The 25,129-nt window shown below is 34.4% G+C and overlaps 2 protein-coding genes across 5 annotated transcripts; one reads left to right on the plus strand and one right to left on the minus strand.

Moving 5' to 3' along the window:
• Positions 1-499: 499 nt before the first annotated feature.
• LOC122501530 (fatty acyl-CoA reductase 1-like) lies at positions 500-2,525 on the plus strand. 4 transcript variants are annotated; one of them, XM_043611067.1, is made up of 7 exons: positions 500-628; positions 791-930; positions 1,024-1,146; positions 1,533-1,582; positions 1,772-2,048; positions 2,160-2,223; positions 2,321-2,525. In XM_043611067.1, the coding sequence occupies exons 1-7, from the start codon at positions 580-582 to the stop codon at positions 2,446-2,448; spliced, it is 831 nt and encodes a 276-aa protein (XP_043467002.1). In that variant the 5' UTR covers positions 500-579; the 3' UTR covers positions 2,449-2,525. The 4 variants fall into 4 exon arrangements, with proteins under 4 accessions (XP_043467002.1, XP_043467000.1, XP_043467001.1 ...); XM_043611065.1 differs by having other exon boundaries at positions 1,772-2,223; XM_043611066.1 differs by having other exon boundaries at positions 2,160-2,525.
• Positions 2,526-17,168: 14,643 nt separating this feature from the next.
• LOC122501537 (golgin subfamily A member 6-like protein 22) lies at positions 17,169-18,464 on the minus strand. The gene has a single exon (XM_043611077.1). The coding sequence runs from the start codon at positions 18,462-18,464 to the stop codon at positions 17,169-17,171; it is 1,296 nt and encodes a 431-aa protein (XP_043467012.1).
• Between the last annotated feature and the right edge of the window lie 6,665 nt (positions 18,465-25,129).

Here is a 25,129-nt window from a genome sequence, read left to right on the forward strand (position 1 = left end):
TGTACTAAATTTGTTACTCATCGCAGAATATATAAATAATTTAATGATATTCCAAATTAACAAAAGTGTTTGTAAGAGGTCACAATATTTTTTCTGCTAAAAGTAGAAACTGACTTTTCGAACAGACAACATATTTAAAAAAAGTGAATAATTAGACTCATTTTAAAAAATTTTATGTTTTATACTTACAATTATGTAGATAACTGAAATAATAAATTATAATTTTTAATATAATTGTAATAAAATAATAATTATTAGTTAAAAATGTAATTAATTATATAATTAAATATTAATCAGTAAATAGTTATTGAATAAAAAATGTATTGAATATTGGAGGAAATAATATGGAAATAAGATAAAATTATAATTTAATTAAAATTGAAAAAATCAATAAAAACTGCTTAAAAATTATTTAGTATTCAATATCAACATTTAAATATTTAGCATTCGAAAAATAAAAGTCACTCCTTGAGTCATTTAACAATGATTTGTATTTATATTCAACAATCATTATCGCTCAGTAAAATTTTGCACTTAGTGGAGTACACAGTTATTTTTATTTATTAAATAAATTTCACAATGTCGGAAATTCAAGAATTTTTTGAAGGCCAACATTTCTTCATTACAGGTACCATTTATTTATTATTCTATCTAAACGAAGCTATTTTGTTTTTTAGTGATAGTTTTATGTAACTATTTGACAATTTTTCTGTAGTTCAATTTTTTTCATTCAAATAACATTACAATTTTTTTATCATATGTGGTAAAAATTTAAAAAATAACTCGATAGGTGGAACAGGATTTATTGGCAAAGTTTTAGTGGAAAAACTTTTACGTTCTTTACCAAAAATTGGAAAAGTTTATCTCTTAATGAGACCGAAAAAGGGTAAAGATATTCATGAAAGATTTAATAAATATTTTAACATTAAAGTAAGTATACCAAAGTTAAAACTTTAATTAATTAATAAAATAATTAATCTAATTTAAATTAACTTAATTTTGTAATGATTTATTTTTCGCCAGTTGTTTGATTCTTTGAAAGAGAAAGATTCTTCTGCAATAGGGAAAGTTATTCCATTAAGTGGAGACGTAACGAAGCCTAATTTAGGATTATCAAATGCAGATCGTACAAAATTAATAAATGAGGTATTATTCCTTCACTGTTGAGTGCTATTGCAAAAATTTTCGAGGGCCTTGTATTAGATTCGGTATATGCTGCGGTTTCTAGCATAATTATTGATGAATAGCATGGATTTGTACAGGGACGTTCTACCCTAACAAATCTTGCTTTGTTCACTAATTTCATAATTTTGAATATGGAAAAAGGTTATCAAACTGATGCAGTATATTCTGACTTTTCTAAGGCCTTCGACAAGGTAGATCACCGATTGTTGTTAAATAAGCTGCGGGTTATGGGTGTGTCTGACAATTTGGTTTCATTTTTTGAGAATTATCTATCTGAAAGATTTCAATCCGTTAAGATTAAATATGACTATTCTGATCCGTTCTTATCTACTTCTGGTGTACTACAGGGGTCGAACTTGGGACCACTTTTGTTTGTCATTTACATGAATGATATTAGGCAAGTATTTAAAAAAACTTTTTTCTTATTGTATGCTGATGACCTTAAAGTATATAAATTGATTGATTCTATTAATCCTGACTCTGATTCATTTGATTTGCAATCAGATTTGGATCGTTTAGAGGATTAGTGTAATAAAAATCATATGTTTGTAAATATGAATAAGAGTTCAGTAATATCTTTTTCCAGGAAGAATACATTCATGTATTGCTACAATATTGGTCGGAAAGAACTTGTAAGAGTGACTAAATTGAGTGATTTGGGAGTACTTTTGTGTAATAATCTCAGTTTTGATGAGCACATATCTGCAATCATTTCTAGGGCTTTAAAATGTTTGGGGTTTGTTATGAGAAATGCATCAATTTTTCATACTGAAAATGTGCTTAAAGTTCTCTATTTCTCTCTTGTGAGACCAATATTAGAGTATGCTTCTATAATTTGGGTACCATTTTATACAATCTACAGAGTAAGAATAGAACGTGTTCAGAGTAGATTTTTTCAATTTATAGCATGTCAACTTCGTATACCTTTTGACAGATACAGCCATGATTATAGTAGCTTACGTATTCTTTTGCAGATACCTTTGATAACATCCAGATTTCTATTTAATGACATGACCTTTTTATACAAAATTTTAAATGGTAAAATTGATTGCACATTATTATTGTCATTGATTAAATTGTCAGTTCCCATTCGAGGAACCAGAAATTTTACGTTATTTTTTAAATCTTTTCACAGAACTAATTACGGATGTCATTCGATATTTAATAGACTTAGTAGAGAGGCTAATGAACTTCCTAATTGCATCGACTTTTTTGATAACAATTTTACTAGATTCACCACATTATTACGTAAAAATATACTAAAATCATTGTAGTAAGGTCGGCTTAGTTAATATAAATTAGATAAGTTACTTGTATGTTACAAGATTATGTAACTTTTAGTTTTATGAATATTTATGTATGAAAGGGCAAGACCCGTTTATAATAAAATGAAATAGTGAATTAGCTTCAAAATTCATTTCTAAATTCAAATTGAACAAATATCATAATAAAAGATAATTTCCACGTTACGAAATTTAATTAGGAGAGACTAGGTGCAGTTGTCACAATTTTGATAAAATCAGTTATAGTAATTAAGGCTTAACTCCAATTTGTTTGGTCATACAATTAAATCAAAGGTATATTATCTAGTTTTAAAAGGCCATAATTGATTTAGCTCTATATCTATCCTTTTCCTTTTTTATAATATTAACATATTCGTCGTCGTTTTGTCGTCCGTCGATCGTGTATTTTCGTACTTCATCGTTCAGTCGTTCGACTTTTATCATTTATTCATCGTATAATATACATCCTTTCTTAAAAAAGACAAGGAGAGGAAAGGTCGAATGTATCGAAAAGTATCGAAGTAAAGAATGGGCAATGAGAATGTAAAATCTTAATAGAAGGGTGTTTTTAAAATTGTTTGTACATGTGAAGGTGGCGCTGCAGTCGTATGTTATTTAAAAAGAGCGCGAATATATAAATTTTATTTTTGTTAAGAGAAAGTACTCATAATAAATATTATTTTGCATTGTCAAAAAAAACGTCAACATTTCAAATATAAATAAGCAAATTATTAACTGAAAAAATTTGAATATTATTATTAATAAAATAATGGACTTGGACAATGAACATATAAAAACTAGCACCGTAGACGGCCGCTTGCGGCCGTCGAAGGAGCTAGTATATAATAATACTCATTGTATACATATATATACGCATGCGCAGTAGTGTTCTGTCAATGTCAGGCATGCGCAGTAGTGTTCTATCAGTATCAAGCATATGCAGTAGTGTTCTATCAATATCACGCATGCACAGTAGTGTTCTATTAGTATCAAGCATGCGCAGTAGTGTTCTATTAGTATCAAGCATGCACAGTAGTGTTCTGTCAATGTCAGACATGCGCAGTAGTATTCTGTCAATGTCAGGCATGCGCAGTAGTATTCTGTCAATGTCAGGCATGCGCAGTAGTGTTCTGTTAATGTCAGACATGCGCAGTAGTGTTCTGTCAATGTCAGGCATGCGCAGTAGTGTTCTATTAGTATCAAGCATGCGCAGTAGTGTTCTATAACGCATACGCAGTAGTGTTCTATCACTATAACGCATGCGCAGTAGTGTTCTGTCAATGTCAGGCATGCGCAGTAGTGTTCTATCACTATAACGCATGCGCAGTAGAGTTCTATCATTATTACGCATGAGCAGTAGTGTTCTATTACTATAACGCATGCGCAGTTGTGATCTATCACTATAAAGCATGCGAAGAACATTCAGAACTTCAAAATTAAATTTTTTAATCCATACACAATCCAAAAATTATTTTTCTTCAATAAAAAATTTCCAAAGCCCAAAATGTTCAAAATATGAAATTTTCAAAATAAGAAGTGTTAAATTGTAATGTAAGTTAAAACAATTAGATTATAGAGTATTCAGATTTAACAATTCTATTTCTGTGTAAGATATTTTTTAAAAAATATTATTGTCAATGTTTTACAAAAGTTTAAATAACTTCTAAAAACATGATAATTATAAGCTTATAAGCTTAAGATCATTAAAAGTGTTCATGTTTTTAGAAGTTATTTAGTGTTTATTTACTCTCCCTACTACTGTAGGGTTCGAGACTCCAAAAAATACATTGTTCCTTAACCTAAAATACAAATAATTCCTTATTACTAACGCACTTATATCTACGCAACTTATTTACTAATCGCCATTATTTATTATTCTTATCTCTACCAATGTGCCCGGGCTTTCGTTTCCCGTTCCTTTTGCCTTTTGGCTTCATCCGAAATTTTTTTTTTTTTTTTTTTTTTTTTATTAATAAAATGAAGAGAACCATTATTCCGTTCTACAAAAAATAAAAAATTCCCTCCCCATTTTACATTACCCCAATCATTCTTCCCTTTCTTGCTTCTTCCAATCCAAACATCCATTTTTCACCTTGTCCATTTTCGTTCAATATCCAACTCACTCTTTCACCCACACTTTTTTCATCCATTCCTCCTCCCACACATCTTTCCAATACATGCGCCCAATCTTCTCTTTCAAACTCACATATTCTACACTTCTTTTCCCCCTCATCCATCCAATATTTACATTCATTCACACCTTCCCCCATTCTAAATTTACACACTCTGCTCCACCTCTCTTCCTTCCTAATCTTTTCTAAATACTTCGGCATTTCCTCCCCCCTTACCATCCTATACCATTTGTTATACCGCGACCCCTCTATTCGTTCCCACCTTTCCTCAGAATCTTTTCTTTTCCATCCCTTTATAAACTCCTGCCCTCCACTCCATTTTATTCCTTCTTCCAATGCTACCCTTCTGTCCCTTTCCCACTTCGATCCCCCTTTTCTTTTGACTTCCTCCTCATCTTTTATAACTTTGTAGCATTTTCTCGCCAAACAACTCCCTCTTCCTTGTTTTAATTTTTCCTCCATTCCCATTACCCTTTTCCTTTGCCTACACACCAATTTCTCCCTTCCCAATTCTTCCCTCAACATATATCCCGGGCAATTCCAGCTTACCCCCATCGTCCATCTTAAAAACCTTTCATGCATTCTTTCCATTTTTCCGATTTCATTCCATCCCCATATCTCCACCCCATAACTCATTACCGACCATACCAACACATCAAACAACCAAATTCTCCTCCTCCAGTCATCCTTGAATTTTCTTTTCCCAATTCCCCACACTTGACCCATTACCCTTCCTGCTCTTTCCACTCTCATTCTTACATTCATATCCGCTCTTCCATTATAACTAAACCAATATCCCAAATAACAAAATTCATCCACCTCTTCCACTATCTTTCCATTCATCTTCCATATCTCATACTCCTTTCTTTTTCTCTTTCTAAATCTTAATACTTTTGTTTTATCCACATTCACGCTTAAATCTTTTTCCCTTACATACTTGTCAAACTCGTTCAATAATAATTTCATTCCATTCACTTCCTCCGCCATCAAAACAACATCATCCGCATACGCTAACGAAAATATCCTCTTATTCCCTAAAATAACACCGCCTTTACCCCTTTTATACATTTTCTCCTCCAAATCAGACATCAATAAATTAAATAGCAATGGACTCAGAGGGCAGCCTTGCCTTAACCCTCTTCCCAGCCAAAATACTTTTCCCAGTTTCTTCCCAATTTTTACCCTTGTAACGTTGCAATTTTACTCTTTTAATTTTGTCCTCGACCATGGTGGAAAAATGTGAAGCTCTCCTTAAAATTCTATATTTTGTAATTTAAATGAGGAGAAAATTATAATAAACTGTACAAAAATTATCAATGCAATAATCAATTTAAAGCAATTCATAAATAGATACATCTCATGGATCCAAGAGCAATCCAAATTTAAATATTACTTGTCACTGCCTTTCAATAATGTTTTCAGCCTATCAAACTCAGCTAATTTGGCGCGGAGGTACTATTTGCAATTGACTCTCAGTTGGAGCGAGTAGAGTCAGGAGAAACAGTTTGAGGATGAAGCAGACCGGGACCACCAATAATAATTGTTATAATTATTATTTTGTTTATTTCACTGCTCCATTCGGTCCGAGTTGCACATATATCCAAGATTAATTGTTCTTCATTTAACTTGTACAACGCGCCTGTGAGGCTGCGACCTGTTAATCCTATAAGTACGAAAAAGGTAATTTTCATACTTATCGGCAGGGTCACCACCACATGGGTTTTGAATAGGCGAATTAGGCGAGAAAAATGTATAGCACGGTCTTCATGTTTTGACTGCCATGGCCGACGCTTAATTATACAGCGGTAGTGAAAGTAATAATTGTTTAAAAGGAATAATAAAAATATATAAAAGATTAAAGTTGACTTAAATAAGTTAGAAAAGACTCGCCGGAAATAAATTGGAATGGCGGTAAGTCAAAGTGTCAATAAAGAACTTTATTAAAACTAAATCAAAAATAAAACTCTTGGATGCTTGAATATTCTATAATTATCGAAACTCTATTATTTTCTATTTTGTTAATGTAAATTACTGTTCTTTTCTTATTAGAATAAATCGAATTGTGTGTGATATTAAATTTAACTTTGTGTTTACTTATTTATTTAATAAAAGTCATCCTACGAATCCACTTGGCCGGGTAAAATAAAATTACATAAATATGGCAAATAATTGATTTCTAAAGCCAGGCGCTCACATTTAATTACCAAGATCGCCTTTATTTCCTGTCAATAGTCGAGTGGTCCCTAGCTCGATTTAAAGTCAATTAAAATTTATTTATAATTATTAAAAGAGTGATTGACAGGTTATAAATGGCGCCCAACAATTAGTGGATGACTTAGGGAAAAACACACAGTTCGAATTCTTCGAAAATTGCTCACTGCATATTTCTGTTTCTATTATTTGCATGCAATGTTCCTTTCAAAACTTTCCAGTGCCGTCTGCTATTTCTATACACAAAATTTTGTTAATTGTATAAATTTTCGCAATAATTATTGATCCACAGTGAGATCCCCTCACCTTAACGAGAAGAGAATTTTTTTTCAATCATAAAACATACAAGTTCTCTAATCGTTAACCTGAAAATAAGTAAAATCTCACGAAAACAAAAATTGCGAAAAACATGTGCTCGACCGGAAGTCCATAAGCCAGAGCGAGATCGATCCTCTCCGTCACTCTACAGCAACAGGTTCCCCTCACACGCGCCACTCCAGTCTATTTCTCTCTCTCTCGCTCTACAGCGCAACATAGAGAACAGCACTCACGGACAGTTACAGCCATATTGGAAATATACCACCACCCGTTTACAAGCGCGCAACGCAGAACACTCGATCGCGACGTGAACGGAATCTCAGCTCTTCCGACATCTTGAATCGTCCTCCCTCTGCGCACTACAACGGCGTTCCACTCTCTCGCCTAGCACATGTTCGTATAACACGGGAACTATACCTATAGCTATCACCCGGCGAAAATCGATAAATACATTAGCTGTGACAGTAATACGAATAACTTATAATTCATGAAGCAAATTAACGATTCTTTCGTTAAAATGAAACAATAAATAAGTGATCACTTAAAATAATAATTTGTAAATGATTAATTATTAATTATTCTAAAACAATTTTTGGACAAATTATAGTTTTAAAATACAAATCACTTTAATAGAGAAATTAAATATTAAAATTTTTTTTCTTCTCTATACACTCTAGATAAGAAGCGATTATCTTTGTATTAACTGCTTCTTGAACTCTTTTTCGATAAAATAAAGTACTTTTTTCGGGAAATAGAGAATAAAATAGGAATTTTTTTCTATATTGAATTAATTGAATTGATTTAATAACTTGAAAATTTTTTTTTATACAAGTTCATTCAATTGATTAAATAATTTTAAGGTTTTATTTTCTGTATACAAATTAATTAATTAATTAATTAATTCTGTCCAAATTAATTAAATAAATTGGAATCGTTTTCGATATATATACAATTTATTGGATTATTTTAAATAAATTGGAAAAAGATTTTCCAATACAGAAAAATAAAAGAAGAGGGTTTTTTTTTCTTTTACTCTCCCAATACTATATAAACAAAATATGGAAAACTAAAATATCTTTTTCTAGTTTTGCCATATATTCGATTAAATAAATGGAAAATTTTTTTTATAAATTCCTTTTCTCAATAAAGCAACATTTTCAATAAGGAGAAATAATAGAAAATTTCTACAATTTAAAAATTTTTTTCTTTCCACTTTTGAACTATTGCGAAAATTACGGAATTTTTTTTCTTAATTTTTACGGGTTTATTTTCTGTTAAATTCTAAAAACAAAGAAAAATGTCGAACATCAGAGACAAAATAACGTGGGTTTTCACACTTAATGAAACTGATCTTCGACGATTAGCCTTAGAATTCTGCGTAAATCCAACAGGCAATTTGCCTATTATCCGCGACAGAATTGTGCGATTCTTGCATAGACGCGAAGGTGCAACAAATATCCCATGGGATATAAATGATTTTCATTACACAGAACCGCTTCGAGATGATCTCACTTTTAGCGATATATTTAAATTAAATGAGATCTCCTCAATACATCGACGGAAACTCGACACATGTGATGACCCTTGTAGTAACCCTACTACAACTACCATAGTTACAAGTACTACTAACACTACAACAGTCACAACAAGCGTGCAACTTCCTCGATCATATACAACATCGGTTTCTTTCGCGAATCACCAACATAATCATCAACCACATTCGGTGTTTCTCAATTCAACGAATTTGCAAAGCAATGCGAACGTTAATTTCACCCCTAGTTATAGTGGTTATCTACAACGCCCGCTCACACAACAAGCGCATAGTAGCACCTTTATAGAAGCTAATCCACCGCCCTCAAAAGCAAACGTTAATAACTTCTATAATGCCTCCTTACAACCGGATAATAACACATTTTTTGAAACTACACCTGCGTTTCCAAAAAATAATGTTAATAATTCCTACAATGTCTCATCACAGGCAATACCTAATCAGACAGTAAATAGTCCTACCACCAGCCAAACTCAATTCAGGCCAGACAACTATTTTCTTAACCCTTCGTACATGTCACAAAATCCTTACGAACACGTACCAGAAAACTTCGCCAATTTAAATAATACTAATTGCAACCAGCGAAGCGAACAACAAACAGTTCGACCTCCCACACCACAAGAAATTTATGAGCCCACACACTCTTATCAATTTGATCACACTTCTAGACCAAATAATCGACTCGATATAGGCAGAGTAGTACGCCACTGGGACATTAAATTCGATGGCTCAAATAATGTGAGCGCAGAAAATTTTTTAACAAAAATAGATGAATGTAGAATTTTTTTGCCACTTTCTGACCACGATATTATCAGCGCCTTACCGCTATTACTGACTGGCGTAGCATTAATCTGGTACAGAAATTCTCGTGATCAAGGACTCCTGTGGGACTCGTGGAAAAATTTTAAAGAGGCTTTTCGCTCACGTTTCGGGGACGATAATTTCGATTACAGAATACGTGATCAAATACGTACACGCACACAAGGGTCAAAAGAGAAAATAAGAGACTATATAACGTGCATTCAGGGCCTTTATAATAAATTAAATAGGCGCACACCGGAAGAAGAAATGGTAGATTACGCGCACCGTGGTTTAAGACCCGAATTTAAAAAGGTCATAAAACGCAACTCAGTCGCGAATTTAAATACCCTCGCGAAACTCGGCCAAGAATGGGAGGCAGAATGGGCAACAATCAAGGAATATAAGCCGCCACCGGAACCGGAATCGTCTTTCTTGCCGGAATTTGCTTATTGGGACAGCACAAAAACTAGACACCAGGGAGCGAAAATAGCCGCGATTAGTAGTACAAACGCAGAAAAAGCCACCCCGACTAAAATCGACTGTGCTGCCACACAAGACAAACAAACGACAAAACAAGACACTCCCAAAACAACGGAACAAACGCCAAAGAAAAGCGGTAATAAGGCGCACAATAAAAAGCCACAAGCCCACAAAAGCGATACATCAGTTTCCGCAATTCAGCCTGCTCAATCCTCGCCACCCGAACCCGGCGCATTATTATGTCGTAATTGCCTATCACATGGCATACCAGGCCCTCATGGTCACCTTCCTCCCGACTGCACTAAAGAAAAACTTACCTTCTGTTTCAAATGTGGCAGACTGGGAGTAAAGACACCACAATGTCCAACCCCACTATGTCAAACTAAGAAAAAGTCGGGAAACGAGAAGAGAGATCAGTGAACAAGGTCGTCACTGAACTCTCAACTCCTCCTGAAGACCTAACCTCAGAAAATCTCAAAACTCAGCAAAATTTTTCCCAAGATTGCTCTGCCCTTAAAGTAGATAACATAAACGAACGACTATTTATTAAAATAAAAATAGGAGAAAAAGAAATAAATGCACTGATTGACACAGGATTTTCCAGATCGATATTAAGCGAGACTAGCATTACTCTAGCTCAACAGCTTAACACCGATATGGAAACATCACCAATCAAAGCCATAGTATTTCCAAATGGGGCATCGCAACAAACACTAGGGCAAATTAATCTGCCATGCGAGATCAGTACGGTCATCAAGGAGGTCCCTTTTATAATAGTTAAAAACTTTAATTATGAATGCATCCTCGGTATAGATGCAATAAGAATCTTTAAACTTTTACTAGACGGTAGCACAAACACAGTTAGAATCATACCAGACATTGAAAACTTCGCTCCTGTTATCGAATTGCTCAATACGCCTGAAAGGTCTTATGGCGAAAATTGCTCAGCACTAAAAGAATTAACCAGTGAACAAATCGACTTAGTAGAAGAGTTTCTCCGACAATATGCTCCGAAACCAACTAAACTAGGCCGAACTCATCTGGTTGAACATACAATAGACGTTGGCAACCACCCTCCCATAAGAGCAAAATTCGTCAGACGATCTCCCGCAATTATGAGAGAAATGAATGCTCTAATCGATAAGCTTATAAAATTAGACATCATCGAACCCTCAAAAAGCGGGTGGAATTCACGAATTTTCATGGTACTTAAACCTAACGGTACATACCGCCTATGCATCGATTACAGAGAAGTAAATAAGGTCTCTAAAAAAGACGCTTATCCTCTGCCGTCGATGGCCCACATTCTTGACACCCTTCAGTCAGCAAATTTCATATCTTCTATAGACCTCGATCAAGCCTTTCATCAAGTCCCGTTAGAATTACAAAGTAGAGAAGTAACCGCATTCTCCGTCCCCGGAAGAGGTCACTTCCAATACAAAACAATGCCTTTCGGCCTTACAGGTTCTCCGGCAACTTTCCAACGCCTCATCGAGAAAATCTTGGGTCCAGATATGGAACCCTTCGTATTTGCCTACCTGGACGATGTCATAATAGCCACCGAAACTTTCGATGATCACTTAAAGTGGTTAAAAGAAGTCCTTAAACGTATCAAAGAAGCAGGCCTCACTATTAACCCTGACAAATGTCGTTTCTTTCGAAACGAAATTCAATATTTAGGCTTTATTGTCAATAATGAGGGAGTCCAAATAGACCCAGCCAAATTGGCCCCAGTCTTGGAATACCCCCCTCCCCAAAACATTCGTCAGCTACGTAGGTTCTTAGGCTTCGCCTCTTGGTACAGGCGTTTCATACCAAACTTATCTTCTACCGCGGAACCCCTAACACTCTTACTTCGGTCTACCGAAACGTGGCGATGGGAAGAAGCTCAGGATTCCTCCTTTAAGGCGATTAAAGAAGCTCTGACAAGCGCCCTAGTTGTGGCGTGTCCAGACTTCTCTCAGCCTTTTACTCTCCAAACCGACGCCAGCGGCACGGGCCTAGGCGCAGTATTGACCCAGGTCCAGGAGGGGAGGGAACGCGTAATATCCTACGCGAGCTATACGCTATCGAAAGCCGAACGTAATTACTCGGCTACGGAACGCGAATGCTTGGCGGTAAAATGGGCGATAGGAAAATTTAAAGCGTATTTAGAAGCCGATCACTTCACGGTCGTGACTGATCACCACAGCCTGAAGTGGCTAAAATCGCTGAAGGATCCATCCAGTAGGCTAGCAAACTGGTCCATGGAACTTTCTAAATATAACTTCGATATCCAATACCGCAAGGGCTCATTAAACGTGGTCCCCGACTTCTTGTCGCGACTAGATCAGGACACCGAATCCGTTTCCGCGATAATTGAAACAAAAGATGAATGGTATTTAAAAAGGAAAAGCGATGTTCTACGTCATCCTAATGCCTTTCCAAATTGGAAAGTCGAAAACGACCTTTTATACCATCACATCACTAATAAAATAATAGATTTCACTATTGACGACCTAACTACTTGGAAACTTGTACTTCCAAGAGAACTTCACCCTAAAGTCCTAAAAGAGGCCCATGACGAGCCTCAAGCCGGACATCAAGGTGTAGAACGCACCTTCCACCGTGTTTCTCTCCGCTATTACTGGCCAGGATATTATCGCGATATAGTTAAATATGTTAAACTTTGCGAAATATGCCAGACCTGTAAAGTAGAAACTAAGAAACCTATCGGTGAAATGGGCAACCGCGTAATTGAACAACCTTGGTATATGGTTGGCGCTGACATAATGGGACCCTATACCCCCTCTTCGTCTCAACACCAATACATTCTAATATTCCAAGACTTTTTCACGCGCTGGATAGAGGTAGTTCCCCTACGTAAAGCCACTGGTCCGGCTATCACTAAAGCTTTCAAGGACGTTGTGATTAACCGCTGGGGCACCCCTTCCTTTTTGTTCTCTGATAACGGCACCGAGTTTTCAAATAAAGCCGTAGAAGGGCTTTGTGCAGCCTACAAAATCCGAATTAGTAAAACACCTAAATACCACCCCCAGGCGAACCCTGTGGAGAGGGTGAATAGAGTCATGAAAGCGATGTTACGTTCCTATATTAAAACGACACAGCGCAAATGGGACGAGTATTTGGCGGATTTTCGTTTCGCATTCAATACAGCCCAACACTCCTCTATTCAGACCTCCCCGGCCTTCTTAAACTTGGGCAGAGACCCCCCACCATCGGGTACGGTATTAGCGTCATTAACAAGCGAGTTAGAGCAACCTTCAACCTCCAGGAATGTCGACGCCTGGAAAGAGCGAATGACCCTACTCGAATCCGTACGCGACCTTGTTAAATTACACCTCGGAAAGGCCCAACGCAAACAAGCCCGCCATTACAACTTACGGCGACGTCCTTACTCATTCAAGATTGGCGATAAAGTCTTCCAAAAGGATAGAACACTATCATCGACTCAAAAGGGAGTTACAGCATCCTTATTGCCCACTTATAATCCCGAAATCTTCACCATTTCGAAAATAATATCCGAAAATGTGTACGAACTCGCGGACGGCAATGGAAAAGTACAACCCTTATCAATTCACAGTAAGGACTTAAAACCATTTAACGCTGAACCCTAAAAATATATTCCTCACATTTAGGCGAATATTAATTTCAATGATTACCAGCCGGAAGTCATGCCCGTAAACGGACGACTGAAATTGGTGTACCCACACGCCATATTTGGACCATGGCCCGAAGTATTTTACGTCGGGAATCATGGATGGCCAATCCAAAACCTTTGGGGCCAATACCACAGGCTCAGTTTCTACCGGGGTAATGGAAACAGCCATACCGTCTACATACCGGAGAATTCCCATCAATTCCCCGGAGAACCGGTCCGATCAATCGCCGAAATTTTGAGTGCGGACGGTCCCGAATTCCCCGAAATTCCTCTTCCGGAGCCGCCACACCTCGAACATCCCGCAACACCACCACCTCCAGAGCCTCAAGTGCCACCCGTCGTAGCACAGACACGTGCACCAGTAGCCGGATGGTGGAAGCTAAATCGCTTCCATAGAGCAGGCCGTCAGGTTCGAGAAAGGCGACAATGGGCAATAAAATGCCAAAAGGAACACTTAAAAAGGAAATGGCGAATAAACCATGACGTCACGGAATGGAACCGCCTAGAGTCGGACTATATTAACGAATTCCCCGACGAAGTGGATTTGCTCGCCCTGGACTAAAGTCCTTCCTTAAATTTCATTATTATTATTTCTTATTTTGCCACAGAGTACATTTTCTTTTACATGTTATAACGTAGTTTTCTTTTTTTTGCCAAAAGAGGCTTTTTTCTCTTAGTTTCCTTATTTTCTTTTGCTTGACAAATAATTAATTGTCTCTTTAAAATACTAATTACTTTCTTTTGCCATAAGAGGCACTTTAATTTGTTTAGTAATGAACACGTTATACACTACAAAATTGTACCTGACTATTTCTACTGTTCCTCGCCTACAAAGGCGTTATCTAAATTACATAAATAAATACCTATCTAATTTAAAACTATTTTTCATTTCATAATTTCCTTTACAAACCAAAAAAAGAATTGGAGGAATGCTTTTGTATCCAAGAGATGTTACGAATTTATTAAATAATTCGTTTAATCATGAATTTGACGGTTGCAATTAATTGAACAAAGAATGACATTTTGACTTCACCCACTTTCATGGTCTGGGAGGGGGCATTGTAACGTTGCAATTTTACTCTTTTAATTTTGTCCTCGACCATGGTGGAAAAATGTGAAGCTCTCCTTAAAATTCTATATTTTGTAATTTAAATGAGGAGAAAATTATAATAAACTGTACAAAAATTATCAATGCAATAATCAATTTAAAGCAATTCATAAATAGATACATCTCATGGATCCAAGAGCAATCCAAATTTAAATATTACTTGTCACTGCCTTTCAATAATGTTTTCAGCCTATCAAACTCAGCTAATTTGGCGCGGAGGTACTATTTGCAATTGACTCTCAGTTGGAGCGAGTAGAGTCAGGAGAAACAGTTTGAGGATGAAGCAGACCGGGACCACCAATAATAATTGTTATAATTATTATTTTGTTTATTTCACTGCTCCATTCGGTCCGAGTTGCACATATATCCAAGATTAATTGTTCTTCATTTAACTTGTACAACGCGCCTGTGAGGCTGCGACCTGTTAATCCTATAAGTACGAAAAAGGTAATTTTCATACTTATCGGCAGGGTCACCACCACATGGGTTTTGAATAGGCGAATTAGGCGAGAAAAATGTATAGCACGGTCTTCATGTTTTGACTGCCATGGCCGACGCTTAATTATACAGCGGTAGTGAAAGTAATAATTGTTTAAAAGGAATAATAAAAATATATAAAAGATTAAAGTTGACTTAAATAAGTTAGAAAAGACTCGCCGGAAATAAATTGGAATGGCGGTAAGTCAAAGTGTCAATAAAGAACTTTATTAAAACTAAATCAAAAATAAAACTCTTGGATGCTTGAATATTCTATAATTATCGAAACTCTATTATTTTCTATTTTGTTAATGTAAATTACTGTTCTTTTCTTATTAGAATAAATCGAATTGTGTGTGATATTAAATTTAACTTTGTGTTTACTTATTTATTTAATAAAAGTCATCCTACGAATCCACTTGGCCGGGTAAAATAAAATTACATAAATATGGCAAATAATTGATTTCTAAAGCCAGGCGCTCACATTTAATTACCAAGATCGCCTTTATTTCCTGTCAATAGTCGAGTGGTCCCTAGCTCGATTTAAAGTCAATTAAAATTTATTTATAATTATTAAAAGAGTGATTGACAGGTTATACCCTTTCTCTCGTATCTTCATAAAATTCTTTTATCCTTTCCACTAACCCTTGCTCCACCCCTCTTTCCTTCAACACTTTCCATAAAAGACCCCTATTCACCGATGGAAACGCTGCCTTTATATCAACAAAAGTTGCCATTAATTTCCCCCCCTTTCTTCCCAAATTCCTACTCACTAAATAATTTAAAACATAAATATTGTCTAACGTCCCCATGCCCTTTCTAAATCCCGTCTGATTATCCGGTATACACCCTAACGCTTCCACCTTATCCTCCAACCTTTTCATCACTACCTCCGCATATACCTTATAACCAGCTGGCATAAGCGTCACACCCCTATATTCCCCTACCTTATTTCCCTCTCCCTTTTTTATAATTGGTACAATTAACCCCGTCTTCCAATCTTCTGGCCATCCCTTCCCTCCCCATATCATATTTATTATTCCCCACATTTCACTCTCGACCACTTCCCCACCAAATTTTATACTTTCCGCTTCCATTTCATCTCCCCCCACCGCTTTACCCTTCTTTAACCTATCTATTGCTTCCCTCACCTCTTTCCTACTAATCTCTGGCTGTGACATCTCCTCCCCTCTTCTTTTTCCCTCCCCCCTAACTGACTTCTCCATTCCCCCACTTAATCCCTTGAAATATTCCGTCCATTCTTCTATTTTAATTTCAGTATTTATACCCTTCCCCCTCTTCCTCCCCTTATTTATAACCTCCCACTCTTTACCCTCTTTTATCGCTTGTTGCACTTCCTCTATATACCTTTTTTTTTCTTCTCACGCTTTGCCCTTATTAACTTGCCATGCTCCCTGTGCTTCTTATTGTTTCGATTCCCTCACATGATGTTGCTTCTCTTCATCCCACTCTTCCCCTCCTAATTCCCCCGTCCATGCATTAAAATCCCCCCCTATTATAACCTTTTCATCTTTCCCCTTATCCATCCATTCCTCCAACTCCTCCCACCCTTTTCCATCCCCCCTCCTTCTATATGTTCCCACAATATTCAACCTATCCCTCCCTACTCTTATTTTCCTGACCATAACCCCTTCTTTATTCCCTTCATTCCCAACTCCTTCTTCCTTAATATTCAATCTTACCCCCGAAATCATACCTCCTGCACTTCTCCCTCTAGCATGTTCTCTTTTCGCATCTTGCTGCACCCACTTAAACCCCTTAGGCAATTTCCTCTTTACTATTTCCCATTCCCTCCCTTCCACCCATGTCTCACTTAACATTAATACATCCCACCTCTTCAAACTTGACCAGAAACCCTCTTCTTTATTTCTCCACCCAGAGATGTTCCAAAAAACTACCTTAATCCCCTCCTTTTCTACTCTACTACTTTTACCCCTTCTATTTAACCTCCATCTTGGCTCTGCCCACTCGAACGCCCCCCCATTGCTTCGTCCAATCTCTCTTGTTCCTCCATTTCCTCCTCTCCCTCACTACGCTTTTCTTCTTGCTCTTGCCACGCTTGTTCGCTCACCACCATCCCTGTCGCTCTATCCACTACCCATCTCCTTCCATTTACCCATATACAGTCCCTTCCCATTCTTACTATGTTCCCTTTAAACCTTTCCTCCCACGCCTTCCCTTCCAAAAGCCATCCCCTTCTTCTTTCTTCCCATGTCTTGTCCTCTTCTATTCTCTCTTTTCTACCTCTCAATTTACTTTTATTTCTCAAGACCTCCTTTCTCTGCTCCTCACTTCCCAATTCTATCACCCATACCCATGGCAAACCATTCTCCCCTTTACTAACCCCTTTGAATTCTTTCACTTCCACTACCACCCCAATATCTCTAAATAATTCCTCTATTCCTTGCCTTCCTTCTATGTTGCTTCCTTTTACTACTACTCTACTTTTTCGTTTTTCCTTTTCCATCTGCTCCAATCTTAAACTTAATTCTCCCAGCTTCTCCTCCAAATCCAATACTCTTTCATTTCCTCCCCCTCTTCCCTTTTCCATCTCTTTCACCCTCTCCCTACATTGACCCACTTCTTTTCTTACCTTTTTTACCTCCTCCTGACACTCTTTTTCCATCACTTCCAACTTTTCCCACATCATTCTCTTTTCTTGTCTCCATTGCTCCTCCCACTCCTTCCACATACCTTTAATTTCCCCTATTTCCTCTTTTATTTCCCCTTTTACCCCTTCCAACCCTACATCCAACTTTTTCCCTAACTTCTCTATTCTCCTATTCGAATCCTCCTGCATTTTTTTTAGCATTTCAACTATTCCCCCTTCCTCAATTTTTCTTTTCTTACTTTCCCCCTCATTGCTATTCGGACTTGAATTTTCCTCCCTCTCACTTTCCATCTCCTCACCTTCCTCCCCCCCTTTCTTATCCTTTTGTCTCCATGACGCCATTGTTGCTGGTGAATTTCCCACATCAACTTCAGCTAATTTTTCAAAATTCGATTTTCTTCCCCTTTTTGTACCCTTTGATTTATTCTTTTTCTTTTCTTTTTCCCCTTCAAATACAATTTTCCTCCTAAAAGCCTTCGGCGTATTTAACGCTACTTCCTTTTCCCCTTTTCCCCACGCTCCTGCACTCACTACACTAGAAAAATCACTTTCAATCTGATCTTTCTCTAAAGCTGCGTCTTGTCTCCCACTGTTGTTTTCTACGCTAACTTTTTCCCCAAAAGACATACCTAACTTACCGACCCACCCAACTTCAAAAACCCTCTTTTAAAAATTAAAAACTTTTTACAAAATTATCCTAAAAATACTTTATCCTCTTACCCTACCCCTTTCTACCCTTATTTTACTCCCCTTCCCCCTTTACACCCCTAAATCAAAAACACTTACACTCCTCTACGCTTACCCAACGCTTACCTTACACTCCTAACCTCACTATACACATTCAGATTTCACTCTTGTTTAATTCCTTTCACACTACCTTTTTTCACTTTTTACCTTCAATATACCTTTCACACTTTTCTGCAACTTTCACACCCACTTTTTTCCCACCCTTTAAATCACTACTTCTATCAAAAAAAATTATAAAAATCGCACTAAATCAATTTCCACGTGTTATCTATCACGGTACCGGAAACGGAAGCCGTTTTTAGAAGTTATTTAAATTTTTGTAAAACATTGACAATAATGATTTTTTAAAAATATCTTACACAGAAATAGAATTGTTAAATCTCAATACTCAATAGTCTTTTCTACAGAATGGGAATTACTTGTAGACATTAACGTGTAATTTTTTCTTAGAAATTGCAGGTCGGCAAAGTTATACACAAAAATTTCAATTTGAAATAATTTTTTTGTACAAAAAACTATCCTTCAAAAAATATCAAACATGATATGATGTAGATTTTTCAAGAAAATTTAGTAAAAAAATATGTTTGAATTTTAAAAATTATTTTTCTGTTTACCCGTTGCCTGTTAACGACCGTTGGGTAGTAAACTTCTTAGCGCAAAATAAATGCAATTTCTTATGTAAATTATAAAATAAATGGTTTTGTGCAACACCTGTAAGAAAAGTAATACTTTGCATGCCTGTAAAGTAGGCGCAAAACAGTACTAGAGCTTACTTTGCTGCACTAGTGCGGCAAAGAGCTTACTTTGCTGCACTAGTGCGGCAAAGTGCTTACTTTGTTGCACTTGTGCGGCAAAGTTCTTAAACTTTTGGGTTTTTTTGGTGATATACATAGGTACAGTACCGTCCGCAATTGTCAGTCCACCCATTTTTAAAGGAAAGACAAAAATTTTTTAACATAAAATTCATGAAAACTAAAATTTTTTTTGGTTTATATTTTGAAAGACGATAAAATTTTAAAAAGAATAAGACCTTACAGAAGTCATTTGGCCAAAATTTGTAGAAGATATTCCTAAAAATCGTCATTTTCAATGTTTTACAAAAATTTAAATAACTTCTAAAATAATGAACGTTTTTTAATAATCTTAGGCTTATTTTAAAGGTCTTTTTCTACGGAATAAGAATTACTTATAGGCATTAACCTGTCATTTTTAACTTAGAATAAGCATGACGTCAAAATTGGACAAAAAAATTGGAAACATTTAAAATCAATTTTTTGTACTAAAAACTATTCTAGAACATATATAAAACATGATATGGTGTAGATTTTTCAAGAAAATTTAATAAAAATATATGTTTGAATTTCCAAAATTATTTTTCTTTTAATAATATTATTTCAAATTTTTTGAATTTTTTTGTCCAACTTTGACGTCATGCTTATTCCAAGTTAAAAATGCCAGGTTAATGCCTATAAGTAATTCTTATTCTGTAGAAAATGGTCTTTAAAATAAGCCTTAGATTATTAAAAAGCGTTCATTATTTTAGAAGTTATTCAAATTTTTGTAAAACATTGAAAATGACGATTTTTAAGAATATCTTCTACAAATTTTGGCCAAATGACTTCTGTAAGGTCTTATTCTTTTCAAAATTTTATCGTCTTTCAAAATATAAACCAAAAAAATTTTACTTTTCATGAATTTTATGTTAAAAAAATTTTGTCATTTCTTTGAAAATGGGTGGACTGACAATTTCGGACGGTACTGTATTTGTTTTCTATTTGTAGAATACCTGTTTTTTACAGTAATATACGCGTAGAAAACCACGTATATTACGTGCGGTAACATACGTTCCAAACCCTGCTAAACAGTACGTATGTTGGCGTCAACTAGCGTTTCCAAACAGCTTTTTTTATCAAAACCAAAAGGTGTTGCACAAAGTACTGTGTGCAACACGTACGAAAGAAGATTTTCCAACTTCGTGGAAAACTGTTTCTCGCTTCGCTCGGGACAGCAAACTTTGCACTCGTCGGAAAACAGCTTCTTTCTGTACTTGTTGCACAATATACTATTATATCATTATTAACACACTATTAATTGCAATGCTCCTAAATTAAGTAATAAATAAATGATTATTTATTATTTTTAAATAATATAACAATTTAAAAACAAGTAAAATTTATGAAAATTTATTTTTAATTTAAGTCACATAGTGTATAAGGGTTTTTGGAGTCGGTGAATTTAATTAATCTTAAAAAATTCAAAATGGCGGACACCATTTTTGAAATTCATTTGAATTTTTATCGATTTCAGTACTTAATGGTTTTTCAGGTCGCTGAATTTAAGTTTGACCATCATTTTTAAAACTTCAAAATGCAGGATCCAAATTGGCGGACATACTTTTTGAAAATTTTTTAAATTCATTTGGATTTTTATCAATTTTAGTATCAAGGGATATTTTGGGTCGCTGAATTTAAATTTGTCTTTCAAAATAAAAAATTTTGAATTTAAAATGAGGGACGTAATTTTTTTAATTCATCCCGATTTTTATCAAATTTTGTACTCTATTCTATATCCTTTGCATTAGCTGATAAAACGAATCATGACACCAGAATGTGCCGCGTGGAGGCTGCAAAGGTTTTACATTACACTTTCTGTTCTTTGTTTTTTTTGTTTATAATATCTATTTAAAATTTAAAAATTTTGTCCGACATATTGGATCCGCCATTTTGATTTTTTTTTTGACGTCATATTTATATTTAGCGACCCAAAAACCTTTGTATACTAAGTTTTATAAAAATTCATCTACCAGATTTTGCTGAACATTTTGGGCCAATCATATGATTATTTCTCCAAACAGCGAAGGGGTTTATAAGATTGTTTCAAATTTTTTAAATTCTTTTGGTCTAAGTTTGCCAACCTGCATTTTCTAAGAAAAAAGTTTCGTATATTCGCATAATTCAAGTTATTTGAATGAAATAAATATATAGATAAAAAAATTATTTGAATGACTACATAAATAATTATTTGACGCAATTAACCCCTTCACAGTGTTTGACGTCTATAGAGGCCAAAATAATTCGTGCCCTCAGTGTGTATGACCGCTATAGCGGCATCGAAAAAAAAGTTATATAAAAGTTAACGAATCTTGCTAAAAATGCCTACTCTGGGGTTTTCGGGGTCGCTGAATCTAAATATTTAGTCAAAAATTTAAAATTCAAAATGGCGGCTCCAAAATGTCAACCAAAAAAATTTAAAAGTTCACGGATTTGACTAAAAATGTTTACTTGGGGGTTTTTGGGGTCGCTGAATTCGAATATTTGGTTAAAATTTTTAAATTCAAAATGTCGGCTTCAAAAAGGCGACTAAAAATTTTTTTAAGTTTACGAATTTGGCTGAAGATGCTCATTCGGGGGTTTTTGAGGTCTCTAAATCCAAATATTTAATCAAAAATTCAAAATTCAAAATGGCGGCTCCAAAATGGCGACCAAAAAATTTAAAATTCTCAAATTAGTTCTTAAAATTTAAAGCAGAGAAATTAATATGTCCGATGTTTTAAAATATTGTGAAATACTCAAAATCGATCTATATTAAAAAATTTAATAATACACGGAGAGAAAAATCAAGCGTTTGTAGTAAGACATGGTCTATACTTAAAAAGCACGGCGCTGTTTATACTCGATTTGTAGAAATCTATGCCAAAAGAGTAGGGACCTATACTCTTTTAGTAGAGACCTATACTCTTTTAGCATAGATTTCTACAAATCAAGTATAAACAGCGCCGTGCTTTTTAAGTATAGACCATGTCTTACTACAAACGCTTGATTTTTCTCTCCGTGTAGTAATTGAATTAAATAGTTCGTGACTCCGGATTCGACTAAGAGCTGTGTTTTAGATAGTTTGTGTAAATATATATAAATATAAAAATATAATATATGTAAAATATATTATACATATATAAATATAAACCCCAAAAGACTCGAATAACTATTTATAACCACATTCGTAAGCTTTTAAATTTTTAGTTGACATCTTGAAGTCGCCATTTCGAATTATAAAATTTTAACCCACTATTCTAATTCAGTGCCTCCAAAAACCCCCAAATGCTCATTTCTAGCCAAATCCGAAAACTTAAAAATTTTTCGGTCGCCATTTTGAAGCCGCCATTTTGAATTTTAAAACTTCAACCAGATATTCGAAATCAGCGACCCCAAAAACCCCCCAAGTGAGCATTTTTAGTCAAATCATGAAACTTTAAAATTTTTAAAACCGCCATTTTGAAGCCGCCATTTTGAATTTTTAAATTTTAACCAAATATTCGAAAGCAGCGACCCCAAAAACCCCCAAGTGAGTATTTTTAGTGAAATACGGAAACTTTCAAATTTTTAAGCCGCCATTTTGGAGCCGCCATTTTGAATTTTTAAATTTTGATCAAATATTCGGATTCAGCGACCCCGAAAACATAAAATATAATAATATCAAGTAATTAAAAAAAAAAATTTTTTGCACATTTTTGGCACGAAAAGCTTATTTTGACTACACTGCTAAGGGGTTAAAGAGATATTGGTCTAAATTAAAATAATTAATTATAAAAAATAATTGCATATTTGATGTAAATAAGGGAAATTCCACGTCAAAACGGACAGAGGTCTAAACAGAAATTGCTTTGATAGATTTGAACGTTCTAGGGCTTAAAAGATTTCTACATTCATGTACTTTAAGATGCCGATGGGCGTTCTTTGCAAATTTTCATTTCCAATGCCAATAGAGCTGTCAAATGTCAAAAGGTCCAAAAATCTCAAAATACTTTAATGAATTAGAAACAAAAAACGGGGTAAATTATTTTGTAACTCATTCTTCAACAGTTTTTAGGGTCCCCGAATATGAATCTAAAGTTTTTTTCTAAATTCAAAATGGCGGATCCAATATGGCAAAAAAAATTCAAATTTTATCAGAATTGATTAAAACTTGTTACTCGGTGGTTTTTAGGGTCGCTGATTACGAATCTGAAGTCACTTTTTAAAAATTCAAAATTCAAAATGGCGGAAAAAATTTTCAAATTTGTAATAATAACAAATTGTTTACATTATAGAACAGTATGAAACTAGAATTTTTTTAAAGTGACTTCAAATTCGTAATCAGATACGCTAAGAACCCCCCGAGTAACACTTTTTATAATTAAATATGATCAAATTTTAAAATTTGTCCACCATATTGGATTCATCATTTTTAATTTCTACAAAGTAACTTTATATTCATAATCTGCGACCACAAAAGCCCCCGAGTAACACGTTTGAAGGGAATAGGTTCAAATTTAAAAATTTTTTCGCCATATTGGATCCGCCATTTTGAATTTTTAAAAAGTGACTTTACACTACTGGTCATGAGAGACCACCTATTTTCAAGCGAATGAAAATCGTTTTAAAACATAAAATTTATTGAAACTAAAATTTTTTTCTGCTTATTTTTTTAAAGATGATAAAATTTTGAACAGAACAAGATATTTCAGAAGTCGTTTGGCCAATAATTCATTTAGATATTTTTAAAAAATCGCCATTTTCAATGTTCTACAAAAATTTGAATAACTTCTAAAATAATAAACGCTTTTTAATGATCTTAGGTTTATTTTAATGGTCATTTGCTACACTTTAAGAATTACTTATAGGCATTAACGTGTAATTTTTTTCTTAAAAAATACAGGCGGTCAAACTTGAACCAAAAAAATATAAAAAATTTGAAACATTCTTATTTACAGAAAAATAATTTTTAAAATTCAAACGTATTTTTTTATTAAATTTTCTTGAAAAATCTACACTATATAATGTTTTAAATATTTTCTAAAATAGTTTTTAGTTCATTATTTTAAAAGTTATTTAAATTTTTGTAAGACATTGAAAATGAAAATTTTTTAAAAATATCTAAATAAAATATTGGCCAAATGACTTCTAAAAGATCTTGTTCTTTTCAAAATTTTATCATCTTTCAAAAGGGTCAAAATAAGTGAAACCGGCCACTTGAAAAATTTTTATCTCCAATTTTCAAGTTATCTATGATTTTTAGTAGATATATGAGTACAGTTTTTCCCCCTAAAATATTTTTAAAAAAAAAATTTTATTTTTGAAGTAATCAGGTATTGAAGTTTTAGGTCAATTTATTTTCATTTTATTATTACTTTGAAACAAATAAAGATAATTGAGTAATTTTTTTTAAATTAAAGCTTAAAGTCTATACTTTAAAGATGAAATAAAACGATTGCTAAAAAATGAAAATTTATAATTGTTATTAACAATTCTTTTAAACAATTGCAAATTGAAGAATGTTCTCAATGTTTTTGAAAGATTAAATTACGATATATTGATGCGCAAAACTATAAGGATTCATTTAAAAAAAGAAAAATGAGTAACCTCCAATATTATAGAAATTGTGTAGATTTTTCTGCCAAAATGCAGGCCAAAATCGATTTTTAATCTTAAAAATCCGCTTGAAAGCGTAAAGTTTCTAACAAAACAAAAGAAGATCTTATTTATTCGTTTGCAATTTTATCTTTTTCC

Source organism: Leptopilina heterotoma, unplaced genomic scaffold (genome assembly GCF_015476425.1).
Source record: "Leptopilina heterotoma isolate Lh14 unplaced genomic scaffold, ASM1547642v1 Lhet_210, whole genome shotgun sequence".
Taxonomy (NCBI): Eukaryota; Metazoa; Arthropoda; class Insecta; order Hymenoptera; family Figitidae; genus Leptopilina; species Leptopilina heterotoma.

Coding starts and splice junctions, on each gene's coding strand:
- LOC122501530 (XM_043611064.1), top strand. CDS start 580: ATGTCGGAAATTCAAGAATTTTTTGAAGGCCAACATTTCTTCATTACA. Junction 629..790: donor CCAACATTTCTTCATTACAG/GTACCATTTATT, acceptor ATAACTCGATAG/GTGGAACAGGATTTATTGGC. Junction 1,147..1,532: donor GTACAAAATTAATAAATGAG/GTATTATTCCTT, acceptor GGTGTACTACAG/GGGTCGAACTTGGGACCACT.
- LOC122501537 (XM_043611077.1), bottom strand. CDS start 18,464: ATGTCTTTTGGGGAAAAAGTTAGCGTAGAAAACAACAGTGGGAGACAA.